Source organism: Choloepus didactylus, chromosome 2, assembly GCF_015220235.1.
Source record: "Choloepus didactylus isolate mChoDid1 chromosome 2, mChoDid1.pri, whole genome shotgun sequence".
Classification (NCBI taxonomy): Eukaryota; Metazoa; Chordata; class Mammalia; order Pilosa; family Megalonychidae; genus Choloepus; species Choloepus didactylus.
This window is the reverse complement of record NC_051308.1, coordinates 204,063,305-204,091,163: the sequence shown is the minus strand read 5'-3', so window position 1 is coordinate 204,091,163 and position 27,859 is coordinate 204,063,305. Positions and strand designations below refer to the sequence as shown.

Here is a 27,859-nt window from a genome sequence, read left to right as displayed (position 1 = left end):
GGGAGAATTAAAGCCTATGGACTTATCCTAGACACTCCTTTGGATTTCACTTTTCCTCCACCCCTTCTTACCCGCTGCCTTTGTTTCTGTAGCTATATACCTGTTGCTGCTGCTCAGGAACCCCAACCCCCACCCCTACATCCTTCAGTCACCTCTGCACTTGAAAATCTTCTCTTGTAACCCAGGCCCTCCTGTCTCCTCATTAATCCTTCCTGCCACACTTCTCTCAATGGTACAGCTGTTTATTTGTTTGAAGGGTCTAAACCACCCTGGTATATTGAAGGTGGGTCTTCTCATGGGATGCCTAACAGATACAGATCCAAATCCCTGATCATTCTCCAGCCCTTGCCTCTTCCTAGAGACCTAGAGCCCAACCTAGGCTGCTACCTTCAATGGTGAATGAGGAGTCAGATTAGCCCTCCCTGACAATGCCTCAGAGCACACATACCTCCACACTGACCCTCACTGTTTGCCCACACTTTATTGGTTAAAATTCTCCCAAGCCTCTTCTAGCCTTCCTACTCTCACAGCAACCCAATAAGACCCTCTAGTTTGAATGTAAAAAATACCCACGTAACTAATACAGATAATCCTACTAACTGAATGTGAAATATTTGCAAGGTTCAAAGCTTCCCTCTCCCTCATTTTCAACATTCCCACTAACAAGCCTGCAATCAAGGTCAATCTGTTCAGACTTGCATCAATGTAGCCTGGCTTACTCTACTAGCACCTTCTTTCATTCCTGCTACAACAGTTCTGGAGACTTCAGGCAGACTTGGCTCTCTCCAGTCTCCAAAATTTCTCATAATTTGAAGCCCATGTGAGTGCCCTCCCGCCACACTGCAAGCTGGGTTGAACACCCCCCTACTTCATGCCCCCACTGTACCAACTACCTACCTGTGTAATGATAATTATCATTCTGTTTAATGACTGTTACATGTGTTTCTGCCCTCCTTGAATATGAGCTCCATGAGGGTAGGGACCATTTTTTCCTTGTCTTTATATTCCCGGCACCTAACACCGAGCTTGAAGTTGGAATCAAATGAGTAAAAAAGAGGCCTTTTCATTGCCTCTAAGGTGATTACAATGAGGTCCTCCTCATTCCTTGGCTAACTTAGTTGGTTTTGTCATGTCCAACAAAAACTTCACAAGGCAGTTCAGCGTCACTGTTATTTTACAGTCCCTGATTTCATTCACCATTTATCAATGGCCCTATTCTTTAGAACTCTTCTCAACCACTAACTTTAGCCCTGTGTCTAACAAAGTCTGCATTCCAACAGCTGTCTCAGCCCTGGGGAGGCCACCAGTGATAATAACGGACTGGGGAGTGGCAGATGGAAGGCCGGAGATGCTTTCTGATTTGCCCTAAATTATGTGGTGATTTTGTTGCCAGTGACCCCGGTGCTCCCCAAGGAAAGTTCCTGGCCCCACCCCCAGGCGACACCATAGCCTAACTACACACCACGGCAGCTTGAAGGTAGAAACCCTGGGGAAGGTGGAGGAGCAGTTTGAATAGAGCAAATAAACCCACCTCAAACCTGCCTCTGCTATGCCAAACACACAGGCAGCGCCACCATGCTTCAATGCTCCACTCCCCAAGATGTATATTTTACTTCTACATTGCTATGTCTGTTCCAAATAAAGAAGGGCCCTTCAGCTTTCACGTGAAGTTACAATAGCGCCAAGACCTAGACACAGCAAAGGTCTGTTCCCATTCGGGGGCCTTAGTGAGAAGCCACAGTAAGAGTCAGGGGGAGGCCCATCCCTATGAGGGACCACCGGGAAACAGCAGCCTGTGGAGGGAGGCAGCTGGAGAGGGAGGGCAGGGACCACATTTATGAGGCAGAGACAAAAAGGACAAAAGGGTCTGTGGGCTGCCCCATTCCCACCACCATCACTGGCCACCAGTAGAGGAATTCATTTAGTGACCCTGGAAGAAGAGATGTGTTAGAGCAAAGACATAACAAAAAGGCAGTAATTGGGCTGATGGGCAGAGGAAAAATTATTCCAGGAGTCAGGATCCTGTATAAGAACACTTATGGCTCACACAGTCATCATAACTCAGCCCCCTCAAGCATTCTGTGCTCTGCTTATGGCGTTAACTTTAATGTCTTAACATATAACACCATCCGCTCTAACACAAAATACTACACACGCCAGATGAGGCTGAGTTATAGTTGCTGGGGGAAGCATAACTTTGAATTTCCTGATTTTGGTGCATTTAATCTCAACCATAATGTTATATTAACATCGGTTTTGCATTTCATTTCCCAGTTTAGAAGAATAGCATCAGTGCCTTCACCTGTCAGTACCAAAAAAAGTGTAAGCTGACTAGGGCCTCAGGCATAGGGACCACAACCCCACAACTGACCCTCCTGTTGAAAAGCCTGGCCCAGCCCCTCCCACTTGGATGAGCTGCAACCAGAACAAATGACTAGGGAAGGAAGGGTAGCTTCTTTCTCTAGGGAGCTGCCTTCCTCCACTTGGAGATGGCAGGAACCAAGAGCAGAGAAAAGGAAAAGAGCTGAATACAGAGCAAAGAGCAATGTGTAATGTGTCTGTGCTGGGGCAAGTGGGGATCCTGCCTGTCAGCCTTGAATGGAGGAGAAGGGAATCAATACAGTTTGATTTGTAGGGATCTTAACCAATTTCCTCTAAACTTTTCCAAAATGTCTCTCTCACAAAAGACGAATAATGATGTGCCAGCTAAAAGTCATACTGAAATCCTCCAATGCTTCTCTTTATTATTCCTTCTCCTCCATGGCCACCAACCCTCCCCATGTCCCACCCTCCAAAAATAACCCAGCATCTGGACAATTTTTCCATAAAAGAGAAACTCCTTTACTCATAGTTCTAACTCAAAATGCAGATGGAGCCTCTTCAAGGTTTCCTAAAGGAAAAAAAAAAAAAGCCCCTGTGGACAAAGACCAAACACTAGAAAACCTCAACCCCAAAGGTCATTTTTCTCCAAAGTTATGGGCACCTGAATACAGATGAGAAGGAAAACAGTCAGCAGGGCTGCTGCAGAGCAGTAAGAAAAAGGCTATGCCTGGAAGTCTGATGGATGGCCAGAGAGAATTCAGGGAGGGAGGGAGCAGCCCCACCTTCAGCTCCCCAAATGGGAAGAGCTTGGCTGCTCCCTCCCCAGCCATCCAACAGCTGAGGTTACTTCCTCCTCCTCATGTGTGTGTGGCCTATACCTCATTTTCCACACTTTAAATTGCTTTGGTCTCCTCTGAACACTGAGGTGGCGAGAGAACTTGCCCCTAAGTTAAAGATGCACAATTAAAGATCCTGCCAAAGCTTTCAGGCTGCTCCCTGGGCTTCAGGGTCACAACAACCATCATTCGATGCACATCCACACCAAAATGAGCAACATGAACTCCTGCTAGTGAGGACAAAGGAGACACCATTCTCCTCAACCAGATAAAAATCTACTTCTATATCAGGAAACAATCCCTAAAACAAGAAAGGCATCGTATTCCTCAAATTAAGAGCCTCTAAAAGATATTAAACCACCTAAATTAACATTTAAGTAAAAAAATGTTTTCAATGAAAAAGTCTTTTATTCAGCCAATATCTATCATGTTAACCTGTATCAAAACATGTAAAACAAAGAAAATGAGTGCAAAAACCAGAACATGAAATTCTATTACTGGCAAACCGACCACCCCAGTTTTTCACCTAACTGAACCAAGTATAAAAATAAACAGCAAAATTGATGACAAATGGAATTCCAGATGTTTTACCATGTTTATAACCAGTGTTGTTACTTACCCAAGTACAAAAGGGTTTACATCTGTTAGTTTTTCATGATGGCATTCCTTTAGGATAGTCCCAAAAAGCTAACTCAGGGAAAACCAAGGATGGATGAGAAATGAGCCTCAAGATGAACCCATGCCAAACCTCCCAGTAAGCCCTGGCCCTAACCTTGTTTCTGCCCCCTACACACTTGAGGGGTCTGGTACACTCCCATAAGAACCAGAAGTGCAGAGGCCTCTGAGGACTGAAAGGTCCTGGGAGTGGGGAGGATGGGAGCTCGGATGGCTCTGATTCACAATCCCAACCCCACCCCCAGGAGGCAAGCAGGCCTTACCCATAAGGAATCTCTGCAAGCAGAGAGCCATCAAGCCATTCTGAGAGGACACTAGGGAAGGCTGAACTAACTTGCACACCACATTCTAGCCCTTTTACAGTCTCTTCTGGAAGTTCATTCTCATCACAAATCTCCATCTTTTCTGCTTCAATTTGAATTCATTTCTTTTTTGTCTCTGGTAAAATGAAGGGCAAGTTATTTTCATACTCTTTAGAACAACTATTTTCTACGTGATAAATTTATTTAGCCTGGACAAGAAACCAGTCACTAAACTAAATTCAATTATTTTCCCTTCGCTCTAAGTCCTATTTTTGTGCCTCTAATGATCTGTTCTTATCCTGAGCCTTTCCAATTTTCTCCTTGTTTCTTTCTTCCCTCGTTGACCAGAAGACCTAAACAGCACAGTGGCTTCAATAAGAATCTGACCTATGACGACCACAGTGGAAAGATGCTGTCCTATCTGGTACTGACAACTTCTCCAATCCATCCTCTGAGCTTTTCCAAATCCTATCAGGATCCTGCTACCTGCAAACTTAAAGAGAAAAAAAAAAAAACAAAAAAGGAGGAGGCTTTAAGTTGCCACTCCCTACAAGTCTCAGGTCATTCCTGACGTACGGATCGCTTTCCTGAGGATGGTCCGATGGGCAGACCAACACAGATATCTGGCCCCAAACTCACCTTCCTACCTGCTGCTCACGGCACTGTGGAGGCTTAATGAAGTCAAGATGCATTACATTTATCACTTGCCCTGGATCCACTCAAATCCATCACTATGCCACAACAAGAAGTTAGATTGATCTGACAGGATTTGCTCTTCTTCACAGACCCATGTAAGTTATTACTCAGTACCCTACACTCTTCTAGCTGTTTGCTGATTGATTATCCGACAATCAGGTCAAGTATCTTCTCTGGAATCACAGTAAACTAACGGGTCTATAATTTCCAAGATCATTCGTATTCCCCTTTTAAAGATAAGCAAGACAGCAAATGCTTCTTCCCAAGTTCTCTAAAGCAACAGCTAATGCTTTGCTAATAATGAACCAGGGCAGCCAATTCCTTAATGCCCTTGGAATCACATTATCAGGGTTCATTTTTTCTGGAGATAATCTTTAATCACGCCAAGCTCCTGGTAAACAGCATGAAGCCCTACCACAGCCTGGGTCTGAGGGCCTTAGTGCCTAAGTCTGGGAAGGAAGTTAGTGATACAAGTGATTTAAATCTGTACCACATTATGTCTTAAGCATTGGAAAAAGAATTTAAAGAACAAAAAATAAAAAGAACAATGTGCTTGAAAGAGGATGAAAGGTGATATTAACAGACCAAATCGAGATATGTATCAGGCCTCACTCACTCTCAGGAATACTAGCAGGACCCTGTGAAGGACAAGAAAACAAAGTTACATAATTATCGGAGCTTATAAACTAACTGAAAAGATAAGAAATAAGCACACCTGAGCATGTGCCAGGAGGCAGAAAGTAGCAAATGCCATAAAGGAGGTACCAAGCCATCATGAGGGTTCAGAAAAGGAATGACTCATATGCAACAGGGACGTGTTGGATTTTGGACTCAGATCCCACTAAGGCTTCTCACTCAGTGTCTAAAATCTACATCAGTAGGGGAAATAATATGACAGATTAGGATATGGATCCCTGATTTCCAACCTTGAAGAATCTATATAACCAAAGCTCCCAACCCACAACCTAGGCACACCCATCATGCCAGGAGGAATCCAGTAGCTTTGGAAGGGAGAGAAAATCTACAGCTGGGGAGGGAAGGAGCAAGAGGCAGAGCTCAGGAAGCTCACAAGCTGTATTCCTTTTCATCCCAAGTTCCTTCTCTCAGAACAGTCTTCTTATCCAGGTCCTGTCTTCCCAACCCTCATGAGGCCTGATGCCAATGCTCCAAAAGCAGAACACTCTTTAAGGGAGAAGAGGAAGGAAGAAAGGAGAAAGAGGAAGGTAAATGGGTTGGGGTATCTACTTTAGGTAAAATAAGCTCCCATTTTAAAGAGAGGCCCTTCCCAGAGAAAACCAACCTGAAGAGAATGAAGAAATGAAGCCAGTTTATCTCTGATGAGCCCTACTCCTCCCTGCCTCTCAGTGCCTTATGCTGAGGTCCTCTGCTCTTCCTTCTGCTACCGTCAATTGAAAGCTGCTCCCAGAGCAACACACCAGTGTAATCACAAAGTTAAAAACCCTACTAAACCAACCCCACAGGGAAGAGTTGCAGTTCTAGATTCAGGCATACTCAAGGCCCCTGAACTACAATGAACTACCAGGTCAGTCCCCAAACATTCCTCTAAAGCAAACACCAAGCACTACAATATCACCTAGCACAAGGGCCTAGTGCCGCTAGCCCAGGCTTCCTAATGGCACTACCTTAAAAGATAAAAGGCCTTTGAACACAATTGGTGACTAAGGGGAAAAGAGCAACCAAAGAAATGTTCCTCTCCAACCAACTAACAATAGTTCCTTGTTCAGGTTATCTAATGTGCATAACAAATCATCCCAAAACACAGTGGCTTAAAACATCAACAATCGTTTATTATCTCTCATACTTTCTGTGAGTAAGGAATTGAGGAGTGGCTTGGCTAGCTGGTTCTGGCTCAGCGTCTCTCCTGAGGTTGAAGTAAGATGGCCACTGAGGCCGTAGTCATCTGAAGGCTTGACTGGGACTAGAAGACCCGCTTCTAAGAGCACTCACATGGCTAGCAAGTTGGTACTGGCTTTTGGCCAGAAGCCTCAATTTCTATACACAAGTCCCTCTCCATAGGGCTGCTTGAGTCCTCATAGTATGGTGGCTGGCTTCTCCCAGAGCAAGTGATCCAAGAGAGCAAGGCAGACTGTAATGCTTTTTATGACTTAGTCACACAGCTTCTTCTACTATATTCTATTGATTCATTGTGGGAGGGGACTATCAAGGGTGTGACTACCAGGAGGCAAGAAGGAACATTGGGGGTTAACTTAGAGGCTAGCTACCATAGTACTCATTAAAAGAATAAGCAGTGGCAGCAGGAGAAGGAAAGAACAAAGGGAAAGGAGAAAGGAAAGATGGCAGAGAAAGAAATACTTTGATTCTCCAAAGCTGAGACCAGAGAGAAACACCGCGGCCCCAGTTCTTCCAGAGACCACTTCTCAGGTCTACCTTGTACTAGCATGCCTGAACCAAGTACTACTTCCTAGGCAGGACCTCCAAATCGGCAGCAAAAAGTCAGGAAGACATGAGAAGGCTCCTCTGTGTCCCAGGAAGCAAGACCATCCCTCCCTCCCTCCTTGCCCATCCCACCTTTTTTTGAAGCAACAATTACCTGAGGATGAATCTGTGGCTTGTCACACGTAGCCTCAAAGTCCAGCACTAAAAAGTAGTGATACCTCTGGGGAGGGAAGGACACCATTGCCGCCATGGATGCGCCAAAGCCGTGAGCCGCCAGCTTTCTGGTGGATATGGAGCAGAACTCCGGAACACCACAGGGAGAAAATAAGTGGGAGCCCAGCACTTTTCTTGCTCTTGAAAGTAAATATGAAGAAAACCGAGCTGCTCCAGTCTGTAATGGTGCTAGCATTGAACATCCAGAAGCATCTAAAACTTAGGGGAGGATAGTAAAAAAAAAAAAAGAACAGAGAGCCTGGGTTACTCCCCTCCCACTGTGGCCCTGTTCCACCCAGTCTTCAGGAACATCCATACAACATGAACCGCTCCCCAGTGTTTCTGAGCCCCTTTTCTAAATCACAGCATTCATTACTGAAGTTCAAGACCCTAATAACAGCACCTGCAGCATTATTACAGCTCTGAGTCTCCCAGATCATTCTCAAAACAACACACAACCCAGGCCTTCATCTTTAAATGGAGCTCTAAAGTTCAAAAGAGAAAAAAGAGAGAAATTCTATGATCATTTCTCAGGTGGCAACAGTTAACATTAAAGCTAAGGGTCCCAAAGTAGCATGAAGTGACCCAGTTGCACAATCAGTCCTGAGCGCTAAGTAGACTCAGACAAACAATGGGAAATGCCCAAGGATCTCTCCTCAGCTCTGTATGAGCCATTGAGCCATTTGCCCCTGGCTCTCCTGTCTGTACTTAGACATCTCCACATACCCTCCCTTCTCCCAACATGAAACCAAACAATGACAGGGGAATTTGCTTATGGTACTCTGGTGAGTCCCCAACCCCCACACTAGCAAGGGGCACCCTGGGGGAATGAACAAAGCCAGGAGAGCACAGCTGGCAAAAGCCTTAGGCCTCACATTTGCTGCCTTTAGACTTACTCTCTACTAGAGGCCCTGGATGATTGCAGGACTTTTTTTAAATAGGGAAGCAAAAGAGAAAACCCAGATGTGGCAGTAATGGGAGCATTGCTGAAAGTCTAGTAAAGTGTTCTGAGTGAACATGTGCAAAAAAAAAAAGGTTTGAATCACTTTTCCTTTAACAGTTTTCCTTTAAACGTGCAGAATGTCTACTCCTCAGAGAGCTAACTAAACATAAAAATCAAAGTCCAAAATTTTACTCATAAATATCTCAAGCTTTCTTAAAAAAATAAAAGGAACAAAGCAGAAATTTTGTGTTTTCCCCCTTCTAAACCCAACACTCAAATTTCCCTCAAAGACAAACAAGAAATCTCAGGGCTCAATGTAGAAAAGGCCATAGTTCATGCTTTCTGAAGCCCCATTCCAACAGAACCAAAAGCTTGCATCTGAATGATTTCAAGTGGGTACCCAGCTCCTTCCACACAGAGCATACTCAAAAGCAACAAGGTCACTCCCACCTGTGCTGACATGGGCAATACCAGGTATCACTTCTCTTCCCAGCTCTTCCCAGACTGCCAGTACTTCCACCTTTTTACTAGAAAGGTGGTCTATACATATTTGTTAGGATATATCCTAGTGTGTGTCCTCAATTTCCCTATCCCTATAGTGAGACTCTATGGAGATTCAGTGGAGCTAAAACTGAGAAGTATGTTAAATTCTTTGTGGATCATGTACAAACACAGCAATTGTTTCCAACATTGCTTTATAGCCTCTCAAAAATGCAGCCAAAATTCCTCAGCCCAGGGTCCACAAAGGCTGGCTTAAGTTTCACTATGGAATCCCTTGGAAAGGCAAAAGTCCCAATGACCCTTTGAAAGCCGAAATCCAAAATAACTCTTCACATCACCCACTCCTGAACAGTACTGGAAGCCTTGCAGAGATTATCCAGTGTGCTCAGACTATCCATTCTAGTTTGGATCCAAAGTCCCTGAGGGCCTGAGAATTCTCTCAACACTCAAAAGTCAGGCCATGACTTTCGTCAGTCTGAATGTTCTCCAACATGTATATATATTTTATATAGTCTATACAGTCAGCCACACCCCAGATGCCAAAAACTACAGCCAATTAAGCACTGTGATTAAGAAGGGCTTCCTGATTTGAATCCTGGCCTTGCCACTTATTAGCCATGGCCCCTGGGCAAGCTGTTTCTCAACGTCTCACCTATAGAACAACAATAATAGTGTCTACTTAAGTGAAAATTAAATGAGATGACATATGGAAAGCTCTTAAAGCAGTGGTTGATACATAAGGCTCAATAAATATTAGCTTTCTATTTATTACTATTATTATTATTATCACCACATGGCAAAGCCTAGATCTCCAGGCTCTAGGCCTATAAATCCAATTAATGTACAAGGCAGTCTCAGAGAATAACATCAATGTCTCCTCCATCCCCAGAATACTCCTGACCTCCCCATACAACATAGTATATATAGCCTATCCCCTCCCAAAGACAACACATTCATGGCCAGGGGTCCTCTTGCCTGCAAGCCTCACTTTCTCATCTGATTTCATCCACATCAAAAACCTCTCCTGCAGAAAGTCTTGAGGGTAGACATTAGGAGACCAGGCCTTAGCAGTCACTGGGTTCCATACTTCTGATAACCAAGTTCAACTGCTCAAGTCAAGAAAAAGACAACAGCTCTTCCTCTACCTTTCTTGAACAATTTAATCCTAAAGCTATTAGGTGCAGCAGAGCAAGGTAGGTCTCTACACCAGTTAGTGTGGGAGGAGCCAGTGAGGTCTGGGGGAGTCAGAGCCCCAGTCTAACATGGGGAGTCATGAAAAGGATAAAGAAGACACCCAATGGGAGATGAGTTATATACAGGAGGATTGATCAAATACATAAATACATTAAAGATAATGGGAATTAAGTGTCTTACCGTCAGGGAAAGGAATTAAAATGTGGAAAGGGAGAAAATTAGAATGAACTCTGTGGTACTGGATTGGAATTGGAGATAACAGTGTGAACTCATGGTTTTTGATATAGACAAGACAGAAAAATATAGATGTAAATGCATTAATATTTATTTATTTATTTACGTACAGCTATATATACGCATGCATATGTATCTTCTAGCTCTGTCTAATGAAGGGTCTGGGAGCAGCAACACTCCAACAGCAGTGAGCACATCTACTACCCAGATGCCTTCAAATAACATTCTCTACTAAAAAGAACCAGGCTCCTTAGAGAAATGGCTGATTCCAGGGCCATGGGTGGGAAAATATAAGATGTGCCTGGAACATGTAGTTGTGGCAGAAAGCAAGGAAGTACTAAAAGAATGATGGGGGCATGTCAAAAGGACACAGAAGCCAGCCTGAAAGGACTCCCAATAGCCAAACAGGGAACAATATGAACTCCAAGAAAAATGGTAATAGTAATGGATAGCAATGCACTGAATAAAATAGGAAACCATGAATCCAGAAATAGTAATGAAAGTTTTATGAGGGATATTTACATAGTTTCAAAGTATTTCCACATTAATTACAATAGGGGTCGGAGGTGGGGGAGTAGTCATTTTACAATTGAGACACCTGGCAGACATCATCTTAAACAAATGATGAAAATGAGTATCATCAATAATGGGATAAATCAAAATAATGCACCACCTGATAGAATGCAATGAGAAAAACAAAGCAAAACCTCTTTGACTTTCCTGCTGAAGATGCATAACCTGAATCTAACTAACCATGAGAAAATATCAGACAAACCCTAATTAAGGAAGTCTACACAATAACCAGCCTATAATCTTCACAAGTATCAAGGTCATGAACATAAGGAACATTTACTGAGGAAAGTCTAAAGGAGACTAAGGAGACTTGATAACCAAATGCAACCCATGATTCTGAACTGGATCCTTTTGCTACAAAGGACGTCACTGGGACAACTGGCAAAACTTAAATGGGATTTGAGGATTAGATGGAAGTAATGTATCAATATAATTTCCTGATTTTGATGGTTCTATTATGGTTAGGTAAGGCAATGTCCTTGTTTGTAGGAAATACAATCAAAGTATTTAGTCCAGGGGAATGGAGCATTAGGTCAGCAAATTAACTCTCAAAAGGTTCAGGGAAAAAAATTCTTTGTACTGTATTTACAACTTTTATTTAAATTTGGACTGTTTCAAACTTTTTAAAGATCATTTTTTAAAAATCTACATGTAATTGGTTAAAAAAAGAAAGAAAGAAAGAAACAGCAAACAATATGTGAGGGAAGCTTCTCCCCATTCTACCTGCAGCCTGCATGCTCTCCTCTGGCCACTCAAAGCATCTCTCCCCCAAACAATCTCACTCTATCCAGCTAAGTCTCCTCCCTGCAAGGCATTCCACCTGCCCCAGTAGCCCCTAGCATCTTAGGACTTTCCCTTTTCTATTAATGTCTTCAGGTTTTAACCACAACTTTGCAAAATATAAGTCTTTAACATCAAGTGGGGCTTCGAGTATCTAGCTGAGGGACAGAACTCCAACAAAATAGTTTATGATTCTGTGTATTTCTGCAAACTATCCTTCATCAAAGATCAAGATTTATGCACATTTATTCTCAGGCATCCTTTTAATTCTAGCAAAACAGGGTAGCAAATAGCCTATGGTGAGGAGGCAAATGAATGATTCTCTCCTCAAAATAAGAGACCAGCCCAAAGGGAACAGGGGAAGGGTACATAGGGAGGGGACTGCCGCAATGCCAGCCCAATTTGGAGAAACAGGCCTGTACCACAGCCCCTGGAGGATGGTTTCTGTGCAGAATATTTACACAATAGACACCAATGGCTCCTCTGCAGCCATTACTGTCTATCAGGTAAATAACGCATGTGCCAAAACACACACTTAATGAGGGAAATAATATGCCTTTATAAAAAGACTCAATCTGTATTTACCTGAGAGACCAAAGAAGCACCAAATCACCAGATTAGTGGAACCACAGAGGAGTCATTCTGGTGTCTTGGGTAAATAGACATTTTACAGCCTTCCATTATTGGAGGGAGAAGGGAGGGGCTGTCCTCTGATATCCACATACACAAGCCAGGGGAGCCTGGGGGATGGGAAAGAGAAGCCCACCATATTTCATGTTGTCTACTCCCACCCTACTCCACAACAACATATACTTGGAATTTCTGAGGGAGAGTGTGGGTTTGTACCATCCCTGGATTTAATCCATTCCATTAAAAGCCAGTCTGGGCAGGGAACGTATATTCCAGAGAAAGTCATAGGATGCACCAGATGCAGGTTCTGAGTCCAGCTGACTGGAAGCATCTGGGACCGCAACAGCTGCAGCAGCAGTTCTCAGGCACCTGAGCCAAAGAGATGACAACAAAGAACCCAGTAACACCTATCTGGAACTCACCCAGTCAAAGGCTTTGTCTTAGGCAACTAAAAATAGCCTGGGAAAAATAGAAATAAATTGCATGCCTTTAAAAGTCATCATCTTCAATCTAATGAATGCATCCTTACTGTCAGAGATCTTTCTGTGAAAATCACAGACTGTCAAAGGTGAAAAAACTCTGAGAGACTAGACAGTCCAGCCAAAAAGAAAAACAAGTCCCAGAAAGAGAAAAGGACCTGCCCAAGTTCACACAGCAAGTTTGAGTAAGAATAAGCCCCAAACCTCCCCACTCTCAGGCCAGGACCTCCGGCTACTGCTCCAGCACAAGGAGTAGTCATTCCTCAAGCTTCTCTGCAGCTCTACAATGGAGGACAGGCCTTGGGCCTGAAGCCTTGTCTGGTCTGCTGAAGGCTAGAGGCTGGAGATAAAACAAAGCTTGGCACATGCTGAGGCACCTATCTAACTTCCTGATGGACTAAAAGTGGAATGGAAGCAGGAACTCTCAAGCTGGGTCCTCATCTCAACAAACCATTCCCTTCCTCTCTACAATCTGTCTCTGCCTTGGCCTGTGGCTGGAGCTGCAACTGTTCCCAGGACAGGGCTAGGGAGACTGCCCCAACATTAGAAGCAGCTGCTAATCCCAAACTATCAGAAGAGCTAAAGTTACCTTCAGGAACACCAAATTCTGACGGCAACATCACAGGCCACAGCAGGCTCTCTTTCCCCTTCGAATGACCTGTCTCAGCAGCTCAAAGCAGCATATAAAAAGAAATGATTGTTTGTGCCTGCGGTTTACTAACCCATCAGTCACACCCAATAGCTTGGGCAAACTCCTTCCTGAGGCCAAAGCTGGAAGACATCTTATCGCAAAGCCCTACAAGTCAGTTGCAACCCCATCACACACCAGAGGGGCATAAACAGACTAGAGATGGAGCAAGGACAGGGTAGGGTCCCTCATCCCTTTAAGCACCTCCCACATTTGTGGACAGCATTTGACCCTGGAAGAGAGGCACCCAGAACTGTTCAAACACCTCTCATACCCCTGCTTCCAAGATGGAGAACCAGCAAAGAAGTAAGGAGTTATACAGTCACAGTACACATAACGCAGTAGTGCTAGACAAACCTAGAATACATTGTGCTGCCAGTGTGTTAGTCCAGGGTACCCTTTCCTGTTTCTGACTTCACCATGTATTCTCTGTAATAATACCTATAATAATAATAGTACCTCCCTCTTTGGGAGTTATAAAATTCAATCAGTTGATATATATAAAGTGCTGTGCACGATACCTGGCACATACTAGTGCCCAATAAATGGAAGTTATTTTTGTGAATAAATGAGAAAGAGGAAAGGGAAATGCCATTTTCTGAAACTCCTCTATAAGTCAGGCACTATACTGGTGACTTCATTATTTTATCTCAGCTAATCCTCCCAACTATCAAGCAAAATGGCTAACAGGATTCCCACTTTACACATGAAGAAACTACGGCTCAAAAGTGTTTAGCTCTTTGGGGTCCTGCTCTCCTCTCCATGCCTGATGGCCCATATTTCCCATGTAATCGACTCCCCCATCAGCCACAGGGCTAAAACGCAAATCAACTTGAGGTAAAGTGAGACCTGAACTAAAAGTAACTCAACCGTAAGCAACACTTAGGCTTGCGCAAATCATCCAAATTTGTTTTCATAATAATTATATTTTTCTATATTTTAAAAGGAAAATCAAATCACACCCCTGTGCAAAAGATGCAGGAACAGGAAAGGGTACCCTGGACTAACACACCGGCAGCACAAGGAACTCAAAGCCTCTTGTCAAACACAACTCCAGATGAGCAAATCTTCCCATTTTACAGAATAAAGAAACTGGCAGGAGACAGGGTTACAAACAGCTCTTGCTCAGGTCCCCAAATGTGACATTTCCCTTTACAAATTTGTGCTTCGGCAAGTGCTCCTCCCTCTGTTTTCAAACATACTTCCCCTATTTTTCACCAGGCAAACGATTGCTCCTTCTTCAAAATCCAGCTCAAATCTCCCCTTTTTAGTAGCTTTCTCTGATACCCACTCATTAAGTAAATTGCTTAAGTGTGCTCCAATAGCATGGTTTATTCCTATTTCATAATTTTTCTCTCACTATATTAGAAGCGTTTAGGTATGTAGGTAATCTTTCTCTCCTATCAACAGTAATTTTCAGGAGTCAGGAGTGAAGGTAAAAATATGTATGTATATGTGTGTGTAAAGGGTATTTGACATGATAACTTCTTTGACTTGTTTTCTATCAGACACTTTAAAGTATTGTGAAATTTCAAGTAACACTAAAGAAGATCATGGGATTTATCTTTTTATTTAAATAGTGCATGAGTTTTAAAAGTCTGAGAAACTCTGAGCTAGACATAGATCCTTAAAGGCAAGGGCCATGTCTTATTCATTTCTGTATCCCCAACACCCAGAATATGGCCAGGCACAACATAAGTGTGAGCAAATGTTTGCTGAATGAATTAATATGGCCAAAGTCACAATGTCAAGCACTCTGGAATCAGAACATGCCAGAACAGAGCAGGGCCCTATGTACTTTATCTCTTTCTTTCTCTTTCTCTCTCCTTCCTCCTAGCCCATTCCATTCTATCCTTCCCAGTTTAGAGAGACAGAGAGAGATAGAGAGAGAGAGAGAGAGAGAGAGAGAGAGAATGCAGCACATTGTCTTGGAGCTGGAATACTATTAAAAGGATTAATTTAGGGACCGGTGTTTGGACTGTCACATCCAATCACTACCCACAGATCTACAGCTTCCCAAATCAGGCTCATGCAAAGAGGAATCAATTGCAAGGACACAGAGGGTCTGAACAGGCATACTAATGGCTTCCTGAGGTGCCAGCGGCCAGCTCTGACACTCCCATAAATTATCCGTCTTTTGATTTTACCTGTAGCTGTGGGGCACAAGACACAATTTTGAACATATCAAAGCAATCCCTCGTAACCTAAGGCTCCCCCAGGAATGTCCCTAAAGGAGGACAGGCTAAAAACAATGACCCAAAGGGAATCTGCTTCCCAAACAGACCTGGTCCTAGCAATCATCAATTAAAACCCAACAAGACCAAGTGGATAAAGTGGGACCCAAATTAGGCTTAGCAGATCTGGAAGAGGCATACATCAGACTGCAGTTCTGCCATGACTACTCATCTCTCACTCAAAGGAAGAGAAATCACAGCAATAAACTAACACAATTTCATCTAGAGGGAAATCTGCTCTAGCTCTGACAGCCCTCACAGCATGACCTCAGGCAACTCACTTAACCTTCCTGGGCCTCAGTTTCCTCACAATGGTAGAAGGGACAATAATGCTGACCATCTGACCCACTTCCCAAAGTGCTGGTAAAAGGTAATAAAAAAACATTTGAGAGGCACTTTACAAAGATCTAGGGCCACAAGGGTGGCAACACTAATAAATCACCCCAAACACACAGGGAGGAATAGCTGATCACACTTTGGTGAATTTCTATCAGAAAGCTGCTCACTCAGTTTGCTTCACTGATGGTAATGGGCTTAAGGTCCACCCTGTAGAAAGTTCTGGGATTCTGGATGGGATTCCTGCCGTCTGAAAATTTTCTATTATGAAGAGTAGTGTCTTGCTTCAGTTGTAACTTCCTCCTGGCTGCTGGCTGTCACCACCAGGGCTATGCTTTTATCATATGGCCACAATGACAACCGTGAGGAGCCAAAACAAACTAAGCAAAAGCTAAGTCACCCAATTGCTAGCAACTTTTAAAAAAAATTACTGTGTAAAATACTATTAGTAACAAAAGAAATCCAGACACTGTGCTAAGAGCTTTATACACATTATCTCACTAAATCCTTTAACCAACCCTATGAAGTTAGTCCCACCATTTTATTTTACAGATGAGGGAAATGAAGTTCAGAGAGGTAAGTCACTTGCCCAAGGTCACATAAATACTGTTATCAGAAACCTGTAGGATTTGCTTTAGCCATGCAAGTACACTGGAGCTTGGAGGCAGAAAGAAAGGAAAGAGCAGAAACAGGACTCTCAGCTCTAAGCTATTCAATGGACACTGAACAAATACTTTATGTGGTCCCTGTGTCTGATATATACCATCCTACCTGAACTGGGAGACACTCTCAGAATCAGGAAAAGGTTATCCATTTGCTACATGCAAAGAAAGGAGAAACTGAGTAGGACATACACAAAAGGAGGGCAATTCACTGGAAAGCTTAGGAAAATGGGTCCTCCTCCGTGTGTATAGTTCAAGAAGTTAAAAGCAAGCTGCATTAAGTTATGAGCCCTAAGACCAAGAGCTCTACCAGGGCTCCACCTATTCCACACTCCCTTCAACAGAAAATAGTTCCTAAATCTCTTTAATTCATTCTACACCAACTTCCCCTTCCAACATCTTTTCCAGTATGTGAAACAGAAGCTGGTATCAACAATAAATTATTTGATGGACATCTTTTAAGCTCCAATAGATGGCCAGGAAATTAGTAAAGAAAACCAGCATATGCATTTACACAAAGTAAGTTATACTCAATTCTTAAGGGCCAGCATATTACTACAAAGGGGGAAATATAAAATGCTCCCCTTGTAACTGCCACAACCTCCTTGTCTCTGCCTTCAGTATTCTCCCCTCCAATCCATTCTTCACAATGAATCAGAGCTAACTATCTAAAGCACAAATCTAACGTCAGCCCACTGCTTAAAATCTTTTAATGGTTCCTTACTGCTCTTAGGATAGTTTAGTCCAGGAGTCAGAAAACTATGATCCACATGCCAAATCCAGTCCATGACATATTTTTATAAAGTTTTACCAGAACACAGCCGATGCTTAATCATTTACGTACTGTCTCCTGCGTATAATTATACAGCAGAGTTGAATAGAGTTGAGTAGTTGTGACAGAGACCCACAAAGTCTAAATATTTACTATCTGGCTTTTACAGGAAAAGTTTGCTTATCAATCCCCTACTCCCAGTCTAATCTTAAGACTTTATAAAGGCACTGGCCACTGCTTACCTTTCCAGCTTCATTTATCACCAAGCCCCTGCCAAGTAAGCATTTCATGTTTCAAATACACTTCAATTTCTGAAACTCAACAAGACTCTGACCTTCACACTTAGTCCTTCATCTCTTGATCTAAATCTAGGCAAGGAGATTACTTCCTCTGAGAAGAAGTCCCTGAGCCCACAAGTCTGAGTTAGAGACCCTTTGAAGTACTCCCCAAACACCTACACTTTTCCTATGATAGCACTCTCAGATTGTACTGTAACTGCCTCTTTACTGTATGTCTCTCCCATGAATCTGTAAGCCCTTATGTGTCAGGGACAGTGTCTATCTTGTTTACCACTACAATCCCAGCACCTAGCAAAGCGCATGGCTCTTAGGAGGTTCTCACTAAGTATTTATTGGACAAACAGCACCAGCATCCATGGATATCAATCATCAGAGTCCATCTTTTTAGCCACAGTCTTTGATCCTTATATACTGGAAATAGAATGGGATTAATCATCTACCCAAAGGTGACTCACAACCCAAACTAAACCAAGATCTCTAAGGCCTTGGTCAAATGTATTATATCCAAAGCCAAATGACTGTGTTTCCTCCCATTGTCTTAAGATGTGTATTTCTCAGAAAAAAAATAAGAACTGTTCTAGTTCTTCTCAACCATTCTGAACCTCAAGTAAGTGCTCATGAGATGCCCATAAAGAAATCATGACAGAACTCAGAGTCCAGATTCTCCACCTCTAACTCTCACCACTTTACAGACTTTGGATACACTTCAATAGGCTTTGAACATATGCTGCCTTACCAGAAGAAGCTACAGAAAAATACAATCTTTACCTGCCCCCCTCACACACCCCCACCCCTCTCCCTCACAGAGCCCAAATACCCAGAAGGTAGAAGTCAAACCAAACTTGACCATGCAACAAGATTCTCACCTCTTCTTACTTCGAAGATGCCAAGACTGGCAGCTGGGGATGCCGAATGTTCTGTGAGAGCTGGAAAGCCCCAATGCTGTGGATAAATACACATTTCTGCAACAAGTCTATTTCAGTACAAAGGATCAAATCCCCATAGGGCTGCTGTTTAGAACAATTTAAGGACCAACTGCACCTCAAACTCTGAAGCTCAAACAACCCTGGGATAACAGCTATCTACGTGGAGGGGTAGTGCCCCTATAGAGCTTTCAGAAGCTACCAGTGCTTTGTTTGTTTTTGGAACAATGAACTTCATGTTCTGTAATAGCATACCCTCCTTCCTTCCTTCTAGGAGGCTTAGGAAACACTAAACATTTACAATTATGAATGTGGTGACTCTGGGTAATCCCAGAGCCCTAATCTAGTTGATTAAGGCTGACAATATTCACAACTCAAGGACGTAAAGCTAGGCCAGGGTTGGGGGGACATGCTGGCTGCACAAACCCACAGGCCAAACCGCAAATAGCTACATAAACCAGGGAACAATTTCAGAATACCTCCAGGTCTGCCTCAAGTTCTAAATAAATCAAGGTAACCAAACCCCTAGTCAAATCATCAGGGAACACCTATCCTATGCATCACCTATTGCATATCTTCCAAAGGACTAGAGGTTGCAGAGAAGCCCTTATAGACTAGCAATGTCCTTTGCACGAAGAAACACCTAGAAGAGGAACCAGTCTATTTCTGTCTACCATTCTACACATTCAAGACTTTATTTTACTCAGACCCCCTGGGAAAATGCCACTCATCAATTTACCCCACCACAAAGAAAACACTTTTCAAAATGAAAGTGAATAAAAGCACTTTTATTTGGAAATTTCAAGTTGGAAGGAGAGCTCTCAGTCAAGCTCGATGACCTAGCTAGCCGATTATTTACAGGATCTTTGGGCAGGAATTGTTAATGAGCTTTTAATTTTGAGTGCTTAAGTTGCCAAAGTGCTCTGAGCTCCAGTGAAGCACCACAGAATCCATAAAGGAAACCTTATCAATCACTTCCCGGCAGCTCCCTTCCCCCACCCTCCACCTCTCTGATGAAAGGCAGCCATGTGGGTTTCTAACCAAGATCACAAACATACACATTAGTGGAGTCACACTCCAAGTCCCTGTTTATAAATTGGCTTTTAAATGGTAGGGGATTCAGGTATAATATACTTAAGCTCCAGGCACGAACCCACCAAAACAAGGCATGCTGCCTATGATAAACTCAGAATAAAGCAGAATTTGATGAAGCCCTTTTCTGGCAGAAACTCTACAATCAAAAGTCATTCAGCCAATCACAATCTACCATAGTTCAAATAGCGTCTAGACTTTAGCCAATAGGATTCATGTCTAGCTGCCCTCCAGCTGGGAGACTGATGAAATGTCTGACAAGAGTAAATTCCATAGAACTGACCAAGACCTCTAGCAGAGGCAAGGATAGGCACTATCAGTTTGTGAAATCCAGCCCTAAGTAGAGAATCCAAGCCCTAAATGAGAGGGTCCATCTTAGCATCTCCCGAGTCAACAAGGAGCAGTTGTATTTTCAAGAACTCTCAGTCAAGCCCCAATCCAAGTTCATGCTTTTTTTTTTTTTGCTTTAATAAAGCACCTGTTGCAGGATAATTTGCAAGAAAGGCAAACAGAAAGCTAGTCACGTTAGGTCCCTTATTCAGTCCTTCCACCAATACCACTACTACAGCTACAGGTTTACAAAAAGGGAAACTACTAACCGTGTATGTCTGCCTTTGTGTTGGAGGGGCAGGGGGATGTTCTAGCTGCTATCTATTTATATCCTAACTCAGTTTCTATCCCCTCTGGCCAAATCTCTCTTACTTTTCCCTAATAACCTCGGTAAGAAGTCAGCCTCCTTCATCAGCTCACCCAATCTATCTGCAAAACCCTGGCCCCTCTCCCCCAGAACGTAACTCAGTAGCTCATGCATCGGGGGTGAGCACACGGGCCAGCACCCCAGGCTGTACATACTGTGAGCGCCGCGCCCCATACCCCACATGCATTAACCAAGGCCCAATCTCGGGGGCCTCCCGCATCACCCACCCCGGGTTGTTGTCCCCAACTCGGCCCCATCCAAGTCCAGGGGAGCGTAAGGGGAAGGGCAGGGGGCCAGGAGACCAGCCCTCCTTCCCAGGGCCGCCCCCGCCCCCCGTCAGCGGCGGGAGAGGCTGTCGCCATGGCAACGCCCCCTCCTCGGGGCCAGCGCGGCAGGCTCCCTCCAGGTGCAGGCCCCGACGTCTCCCCCGGCCTCAGCAGGCGCTCAGGGCAGTCTACAGTGGCGGGCGCGACCCACGCCCACTGCGGCGCCGGCCAGGTAGAGGCAAGGCCACCTCCGCCCGATCCCCACCGCCCGTTCCCGGCCGCCTCTACAGCGACAGCCAGCACCACGAGTCCACAACACACCGACTCACCTCTGCGCACTCTGACCCCAGCAGACGCAGCGGACGGGCGGGCGCTGTGGCCAACCGCTGAGCCCGCCGCCGGTTCCTTTGACCAATGGGCTATAGGGAGGCGGGGCTTCTTTTCCCCAAATGCCTGCTCTCCCGCCGACATGCGCGCTACGGTGTGTCAAGATGGTGGCTACCAACGTCTGGCCTTACGGGACTTGTAGTTTTGAGGTTGCAAGTACTGAGTAGAGAATGAAGGGCGGGGAGGGGAGACGGGAAGGGGAGGCAAAACCGAGAGGGCTTTTCACTTCTGAGCTGGGAAAGGAATTTTTAAAAAGTGAAAACTTTTTAAAGCCTGGAGAGATCCAAGCCCCCACTTTCCTTTTCTCTGCCTCCCAATATACTCATAAGGTGACACATTATATTCAGATAATGACATCTTTTCATGATTCGTTCATTCAACAAGTTATTTTCATCTCTCTGATGTGCGCCTTGGAGGTGTCATGTCACATCTGGGGGAAAGAGGTGGGGGATTTAAGCCTAGAAGAAAATGCTCAGATTTCTGAAGTCTTCTCAAGGAAGAGGGAACTGATTGTTCAGGTCAGCTCCACAGCAGACTTCATGGTTGCAAGGATTCTGACTTCAGCTGTGGGGAGCTTCCACAGACAATCTCTTCAATCAGCTGGAGGAACTCTGACTAAAGCAGAGATGTACTTCTTTATCTTGGTTATGATTCTGTAGGAACTCATGGGTACCAGGTTATGAACTGGGAAACTCCAGTCTCAGCCAGGCCAATGATGGTTTGGCAGCCTTCCAGTCAGCCAGGATCCATCATCTGGGCCCAGTTTCAATTACCAAGCACCTCTGTCTGCCACCTGCATATTTTCATGTAAGGCAGTGATGTCAGTTCTGGGCCCTACCACCTGGGTGAGCGCTGGCCTCAACCTAATGGTTCCCACCTGAGTTGGGAATGCCTGATAAACTCCTTATCAGGAATGTCTTTGTTAATTACACATAATGAGTTAGGTGATTCTAACATGCATCTACAGCACTTATCACATTATATTACAGTCATCTATTTTGTTGTCATCTCTCCCCCTGGGTTGCAAGCTTCTTTGGGATAGGCATTATTTCCATATTATTCATATTCATGTTCAGTAAAGCCCACCACAGTGCCAGGCATAAAGCAGGCACTTGATAACTGTTTGTCAACAAATGAGGGAATAAACATCAGCATGGATAGATGTCCCTTGACTCAAAATCATTAAAATGGAGGTACATCTGTCTGTTCCCATGATCGTTGGAGCTGGAACTAGACCTTCCTCCTCCTGTTGTCACCTGGACATTGACCCCGATTGGTCAATCTGTCAACATATATTTTTGGTGCCTCTGCTTAGCACCAGGCACTGTTTCTGTTGCTGAGGATTCAATGGTGAGTAAGACACACAAAGCCTATATCCTCAAGGATCTTTTATATTGGGGGTAGATTGGGGGTAAGGGCAGGGGGAGAAAGGACAGACAATAAAAAATTAAGTAAATAGATAAATAAAATAAGACAAATGGGAGGCCATGAGGTGGCCTCTCCTGTCTCTTATTTTGTTACATCCTGATTTCTGGCCTGAGAACAGGGTACAGCCAACCTTCCTGGCCCTAAGCATGAAGGAAATCTATACTACCTTGGTTTGGAGGCCTTCTCTAAGGCCCTGCCCCAATATCCTCTATGGAGCCTTCCCTGGTCCCCTTGACTCCTCCAAATGTGCTCTTTCCTCCTTGATGCTCTAGGACTCAGTTGCACAGCTTCCAGGGCCTTACCAGAGTGTAAGCTCTTTGAGGACAAAGACAAGGCAAAATGCATTAAAATATCAGGATAATTTAAGAGCTCAGGATACAACTGGGTCATTGTGCTGCCACTTAACCCAGCATCTTGGCTCCCTCAGCAGTTTGGCTCTGTTGTGTGCTATTTATTTCCCTAGAAAACAGAGCTTGAGACAAAGCTTGTGTACTAAGACTGAATTTGGGAAGTATAATCTCAGGGCAGCAAGAGTGAGGGGAAAAGGGAAGTAAGGCAAGGAAGGAGGGAAAACAAATACAAGGTAGTGTCTTAATAAGTTGGCCAGAGCATCTTAGAAAACAGCTAGTTGCTTTGTCATTCGGGATATATTCCATACAGGCCATGTAGAACCATCAAACTCAGAAAGGGAGAAAGGAAGGGTTGTGTTATTCTACCCCTCCAGATAGCCACTGGCAGAGCCAGATCCATCCCATATCCTGAAGCACAGTGGTTCACCTGATGCTAGAAATGGTGAGAGGAACAATAGCCTCTCGTTTAGTTAGATTGAGCCCATTATAGTTCCACCACAGTGGGCACATTGGAAAGTGTGTCTAAACCATCCCAAAGGAGGCTAAGGCAGCCAGATGTGTTAGTAAATTAGGTGACAGTAATGGCAGCTGGGCTGTCCAATAAACAAGTGCAACTCCCAGGTGGAAGTGCAGATGAGACAAGAAAATTGGGAAGGCAGCTGGACTGAGTTCAGTACACAAACACAGACATACCCTGAGCAACCTCCTGGGTGCTAGATTAAGTAACTGAACCAAAGTAAACACTGAGAACAGGAATCAAAGAGAGACCAAGTTGGTTCTTCTGCTACCCTGTAACCACACACACACACACACACACACACACACACACCAGGAGAAACAGCAAAATGGCCATCAAAGCTGGGAACTTACCCATTAGTTGGAAGGCAGAGAACCCAGTATGCAAGGACAGTGCATGTAAACCCACAAACTTGGCACAACTGGGAGAATCCAGCCTGGATCCGAAACCATTTTATCTGGGACTGAAGAAAAAAAAAAAAAAAAACTGCTGCTGCCATTTCCAGACCCCATATAACCTTCATAAGACATCATAGTACAGTTATGAGAAGTTTAGGCTCTGGAGAGAATCTGTTCAGGTGTTAGCCCTGGCTCCATCTGCAACCTTAGGCAAATCAGATACCTCTCTAAGGCTCAGTTTCTTCATCTCTAGAGTGGAGATAATGCTAGTACTTACCTGTTATTAGTATTAAATGCAAAAGTTCTTAGCACAGTACTTGGCATAAAGTAAAGAGTTCAGTAAATGTTGGCTGTTGTAACTATTATTCTCGCCCCCTTTCCCCATCCCTCTCCAACACCTCTTCCCACCATGACTGCCATCATGGCACCTCCTGGAGATCTATCTCCCTCCCCTCCCCGCCCCACCTCTGCCTGTCTTTCACCACTCAGAGGAGCAGTGGAGGCTGGACTTGGCCGTGACTTCTTCTCCCTGCTCTCCCTAATGCTGTTCTCCATGAGCCTGAGCCATTCATCTCCCTGGTGACCTGAGTCTGAACTAAAAGACAAATGTGGGGTGACTGAGGCCAGGGTGGTAATATGCTCCCTTATCTCTGTGTCCCTCACTGGGGCCTAGTTAATTTTTCCTTTGATTTTAATATAGATTTATTGAAAGTTTCAGTTATCAAAACAAACTGCAGCAGCAAATTGGTGTTCTTTGCAGGCCTACAAGTGCCTATAAAGCTGCCAGGCTCGGGAAAGAATGGCGCTCTCCGGGAGGTCAGTCATGGCAGCAGGAAATCCCTGGGGACACACACACTGCAGTTTAATATTTTTCTTATTAGCCTTTTTCTTCTTGGCTATCTACGCCTCCCATTTAAATCGGAAATCAAATGGAGCCACCTGCCCAGGGACACTCTCTTCCCTGGGCCACTCTCTGTCCCTTACTAGTCGGCCTCCCTGCCTCCAATCCTCTAACGTCACCCTGCCTTGCCCAGATTAGTTGAAATTCACCTTCCCCAGAAGAGGGGTGTAGCTCAAAAACATCAGGAATCCTACACCCCTGTCCCAAGGACTGCTTGGGGTGTCTAGTCACAAGTCAGAGGCAAAGTACCCCTAGAAAAGATTGGGGTCCCAGACTTCTTCCAGATCTGGGGCTCAGAAGAGAGGAAAAAGGCAAAGTTTTGAAAGCAAAGGAGTTGCTTTCAATAAGGCAGACAATCCTGTCAGGGTCTATTGAATGCAATAGAAGCAAAAAGGAGATGATGATCCAAGAGGGTGGGGACAGTTTTCCTTCCAACTGAAGAATTATCTAATTTCATTCTCATGTCTCCACTGCCACTCCCGACCTGGCCCCTCCTCTTAATCCCAGTTTGGTTTTTGAGACCCTTCACCCTCTGGCCTCAATCTGCCTCTCTGTGGACCAGCTGGGTTTCCTGCCTCCAGTGCTTTGGTGGCTCCCATAGATAGAGTCACTCGCTGCCACCTCTAGGCTCTGGAATCAGTCCTGTCCCAGGGGAGGGTCTCTGTGGCCTGGTAACCCTGAGGGTACCACCATCTCTTCTGTGTCTGAGATTTGCTGGGTCACCTGTACATGTCACCCTCTTTGGGCCTGTTTCCCCAGCTATACAATGGAGATAATACCTGCACAGCCAGTATAGTGAAGAAAGCACCTAGCACAACATCCACCCAGAATAAGGAGGTATTCAGTGAGTAAAGTTTCTTCCACCATTTTTCCCTTAAGACTGGTCTTCAGCAACCAGCAGCCTCACCTTTTGCCTGTTCGCATCATGGCTTCAATTTCAGCTCTTTCCTATTCCCTGCTGGGGCTTTCCCATCACTGACCAGTTGCCAGCATTCAGCGTGGCCTGTTTGTAATGGTGCTGATTTCTCCTCTCCTCCAGGCTGGGTTCTTTCAACCTTTCCAAACCCACTCACAAACTGCTGCCTCCTGGAGGCTCGTTTCTGGTCAAAATCTTGTTTCCTGGACTGCCTTTTTGTTGATCTATAGTAACACAGATGTTCCCAAGCCTACCATCTATACTAGGTAGTGAGACGAATGAGTTTACATTGGTATTAATACCTCAATCTTGCAAATTCTAAGCCACCAGCTGCATCTGCAGAAATACCAGTCCCTAGCAGTGTTCCCGAAGGAAGCATCCCACTCCCATGGTACCAAAAAACTGTTTTAGTTTTCTGGTTGCCAAAGCAAATACCATGCAATGGGTTGGCTTAAACAATGGGAATTTATTGGCTCACAGTTTTGAAGCTAGGAGAAGTCCAAATCAAGGCATCATCAAGGCAATGCTTTCTTCCTGAAGACTGGCATTCTGGGACTGGCTGCCAGCAATCCTTGGTCCTGGGCTCCTCTGTCACGTGGCGATGCACATGGTAGCCTTTCCTAGCTTCTCCTTTCTCTTCCCTATTCCAGGTTCCATTGAGCTTTCAGCTCCTGGCTGCTCCCTCTGTGGCTTTTTCTCTCTATGTCTGAATTTTGTTAAGCTAATAAAGGACTCCAGTTAAGACCCATCCTGATTGAGTTGGGCCACACCTTAACCGAAGTCACCTCATCAAAATGTGCTACTTACAATAGGTTCACACTCACAAGAACATGATTTAGTTAAGAACATGTACATATCTCCAAACCACCACAGTTGCCATGTGACGGGAAAGCCAAGGAACCCCAAGGATTGCTGGCCAGCCAGAACCCTACCGACCGCAGGAGGAAGCAAGCCTTCTAGGCTCCAAAACTGTGAAACAATCAATTCCTCTTTTTAAGCCAACCTACTGCATGGTATTTGTCATAGTAGCCTGGAAACTAAGACACTCCCTGCATATTACATTCAGTTAGGGGGACATGGAGCCCACAAAAGGGTTGTATAAGCTCTTGAGGGTTTCAGAAAAAGACAACTCCTTGCATCCCTTTTCTTCTCAGTATGCATCTATCATACCACCAGAAAAACTAAATAGGATGGATTTATTTAAGAGCAAGAATGCTAAACCAAAGCCATGAACCCTCTTCAACCCTTAACCTTATTGTGGAAACAGGCTCATTCTGTCAGACTCCTCCTTCCTCTATCATTAGGTCTCTCTCTGGAGCTCTGCTGGCCCTTCCAGCAATTTGGTATTTGTTTTTCTCCAAGAGGTTTTCCAGCATTCATGTAAATCAGTGGATTCAAACAAATATTTGGGATAAGGGATGTTGGCTAACTCTCCATACTTGGTATACCCAATTGTCAACTCTAAACCCACTTATATCTCCATTACTCTATACTTTATTCCAGGATTTAGTGAATAAGCTCCTTTTACTACCTGCTACCTTCCCCAGCCTTTCCAGATTAGTAGGGCCTCATCCTCAAACTGGACCTTTGGGTAGACCCTTCTTCCTGATCCTGACTTGGCACTCAAGTCCCCTATACTCAGTCTCCAACCTATGCTGCCAGCCTTTTTTTTCCCAGTGTTTCTTTAACTTGTCTTCTTTTCCAGGCCACTGGGACTAATTACCAGTCATCAAGGAATTTCATGTACTTTTCTGCCTCCAAGCCTTTGCTGGTGTTCTCTCAACTGAGGAGTACCTTCCCCATTCCTATCTCTGCCTGTTGAACTCCTGGAGAAACATACCCTGCTCCAGGAAGCATTTCCTCATCCCCAAAGTGGGGATCTGACAGCTCAACCCCTTCTGCATTTCCTGCCCTGCATGGCACTCACTAATCCACAGGGCAGGAACTTTCTCAGCAATATCAACCTATAGGCTGTGCCTGACCAAAGAAGTGGCCCACTTGGGCATGGAAAGAAGGCTAGTATGATTGGAGCAGACAATGTGGCAGGGGGAAGTGATAAAAGAGGAGTTTGAAGAGGTAGGCAGAAGTTAGAGCATGCATATCTTGTAAGCCTTCTTAAGGTATTTGGACTTTAACTTGAGGGTGATAGAAAGCCACTGAAGGGTTTAAAGCAGGGCAGTGACTAGGTCAGGTCTGG

General features: G+C 44.5%; 1 protein-coding gene across 6 annotated transcripts in view; it reads right to left on the bottom strand.

The window, feature by feature from the left end:
- ERI3 (ERI1 exoribonuclease family member 3) overlaps positions 1–21,105 on the bottom strand; it is a 128,084-nt gene extending 106,979 nt beyond the window's left edge. For 2 of the 6 annotated variants that reach the window (XM_037827422.1, XM_037827423.1), the window contains exons 1-3: positions 20,727–20,989; positions 18,654–18,729; positions 7,404–7,681 (exon numbers count right to left, since the gene is read on the bottom strand). In XM_037827422.1, the coding sequence (XP_037683350.1) occupies positions 7,404–7,681; positions 18,654–18,729; positions 20,727–20,861 (489 nt within the window). In that variant the 5' untranslated portion in view covers positions 20,862–20,989. Of the gene's footprint in view, positions 1–7,403; positions 7,682–18,653; positions 18,730–20,726; positions 21,075–21,094 lie in introns of those variants that run through there. The other 4 variants (XM_037827424.1, XM_037827425.1, XM_037827421.1 and 1 more) reach the window with 4 other exon arrangements.
- Positions 21,106–27,859: the final 6,754 nt, after the last annotated feature.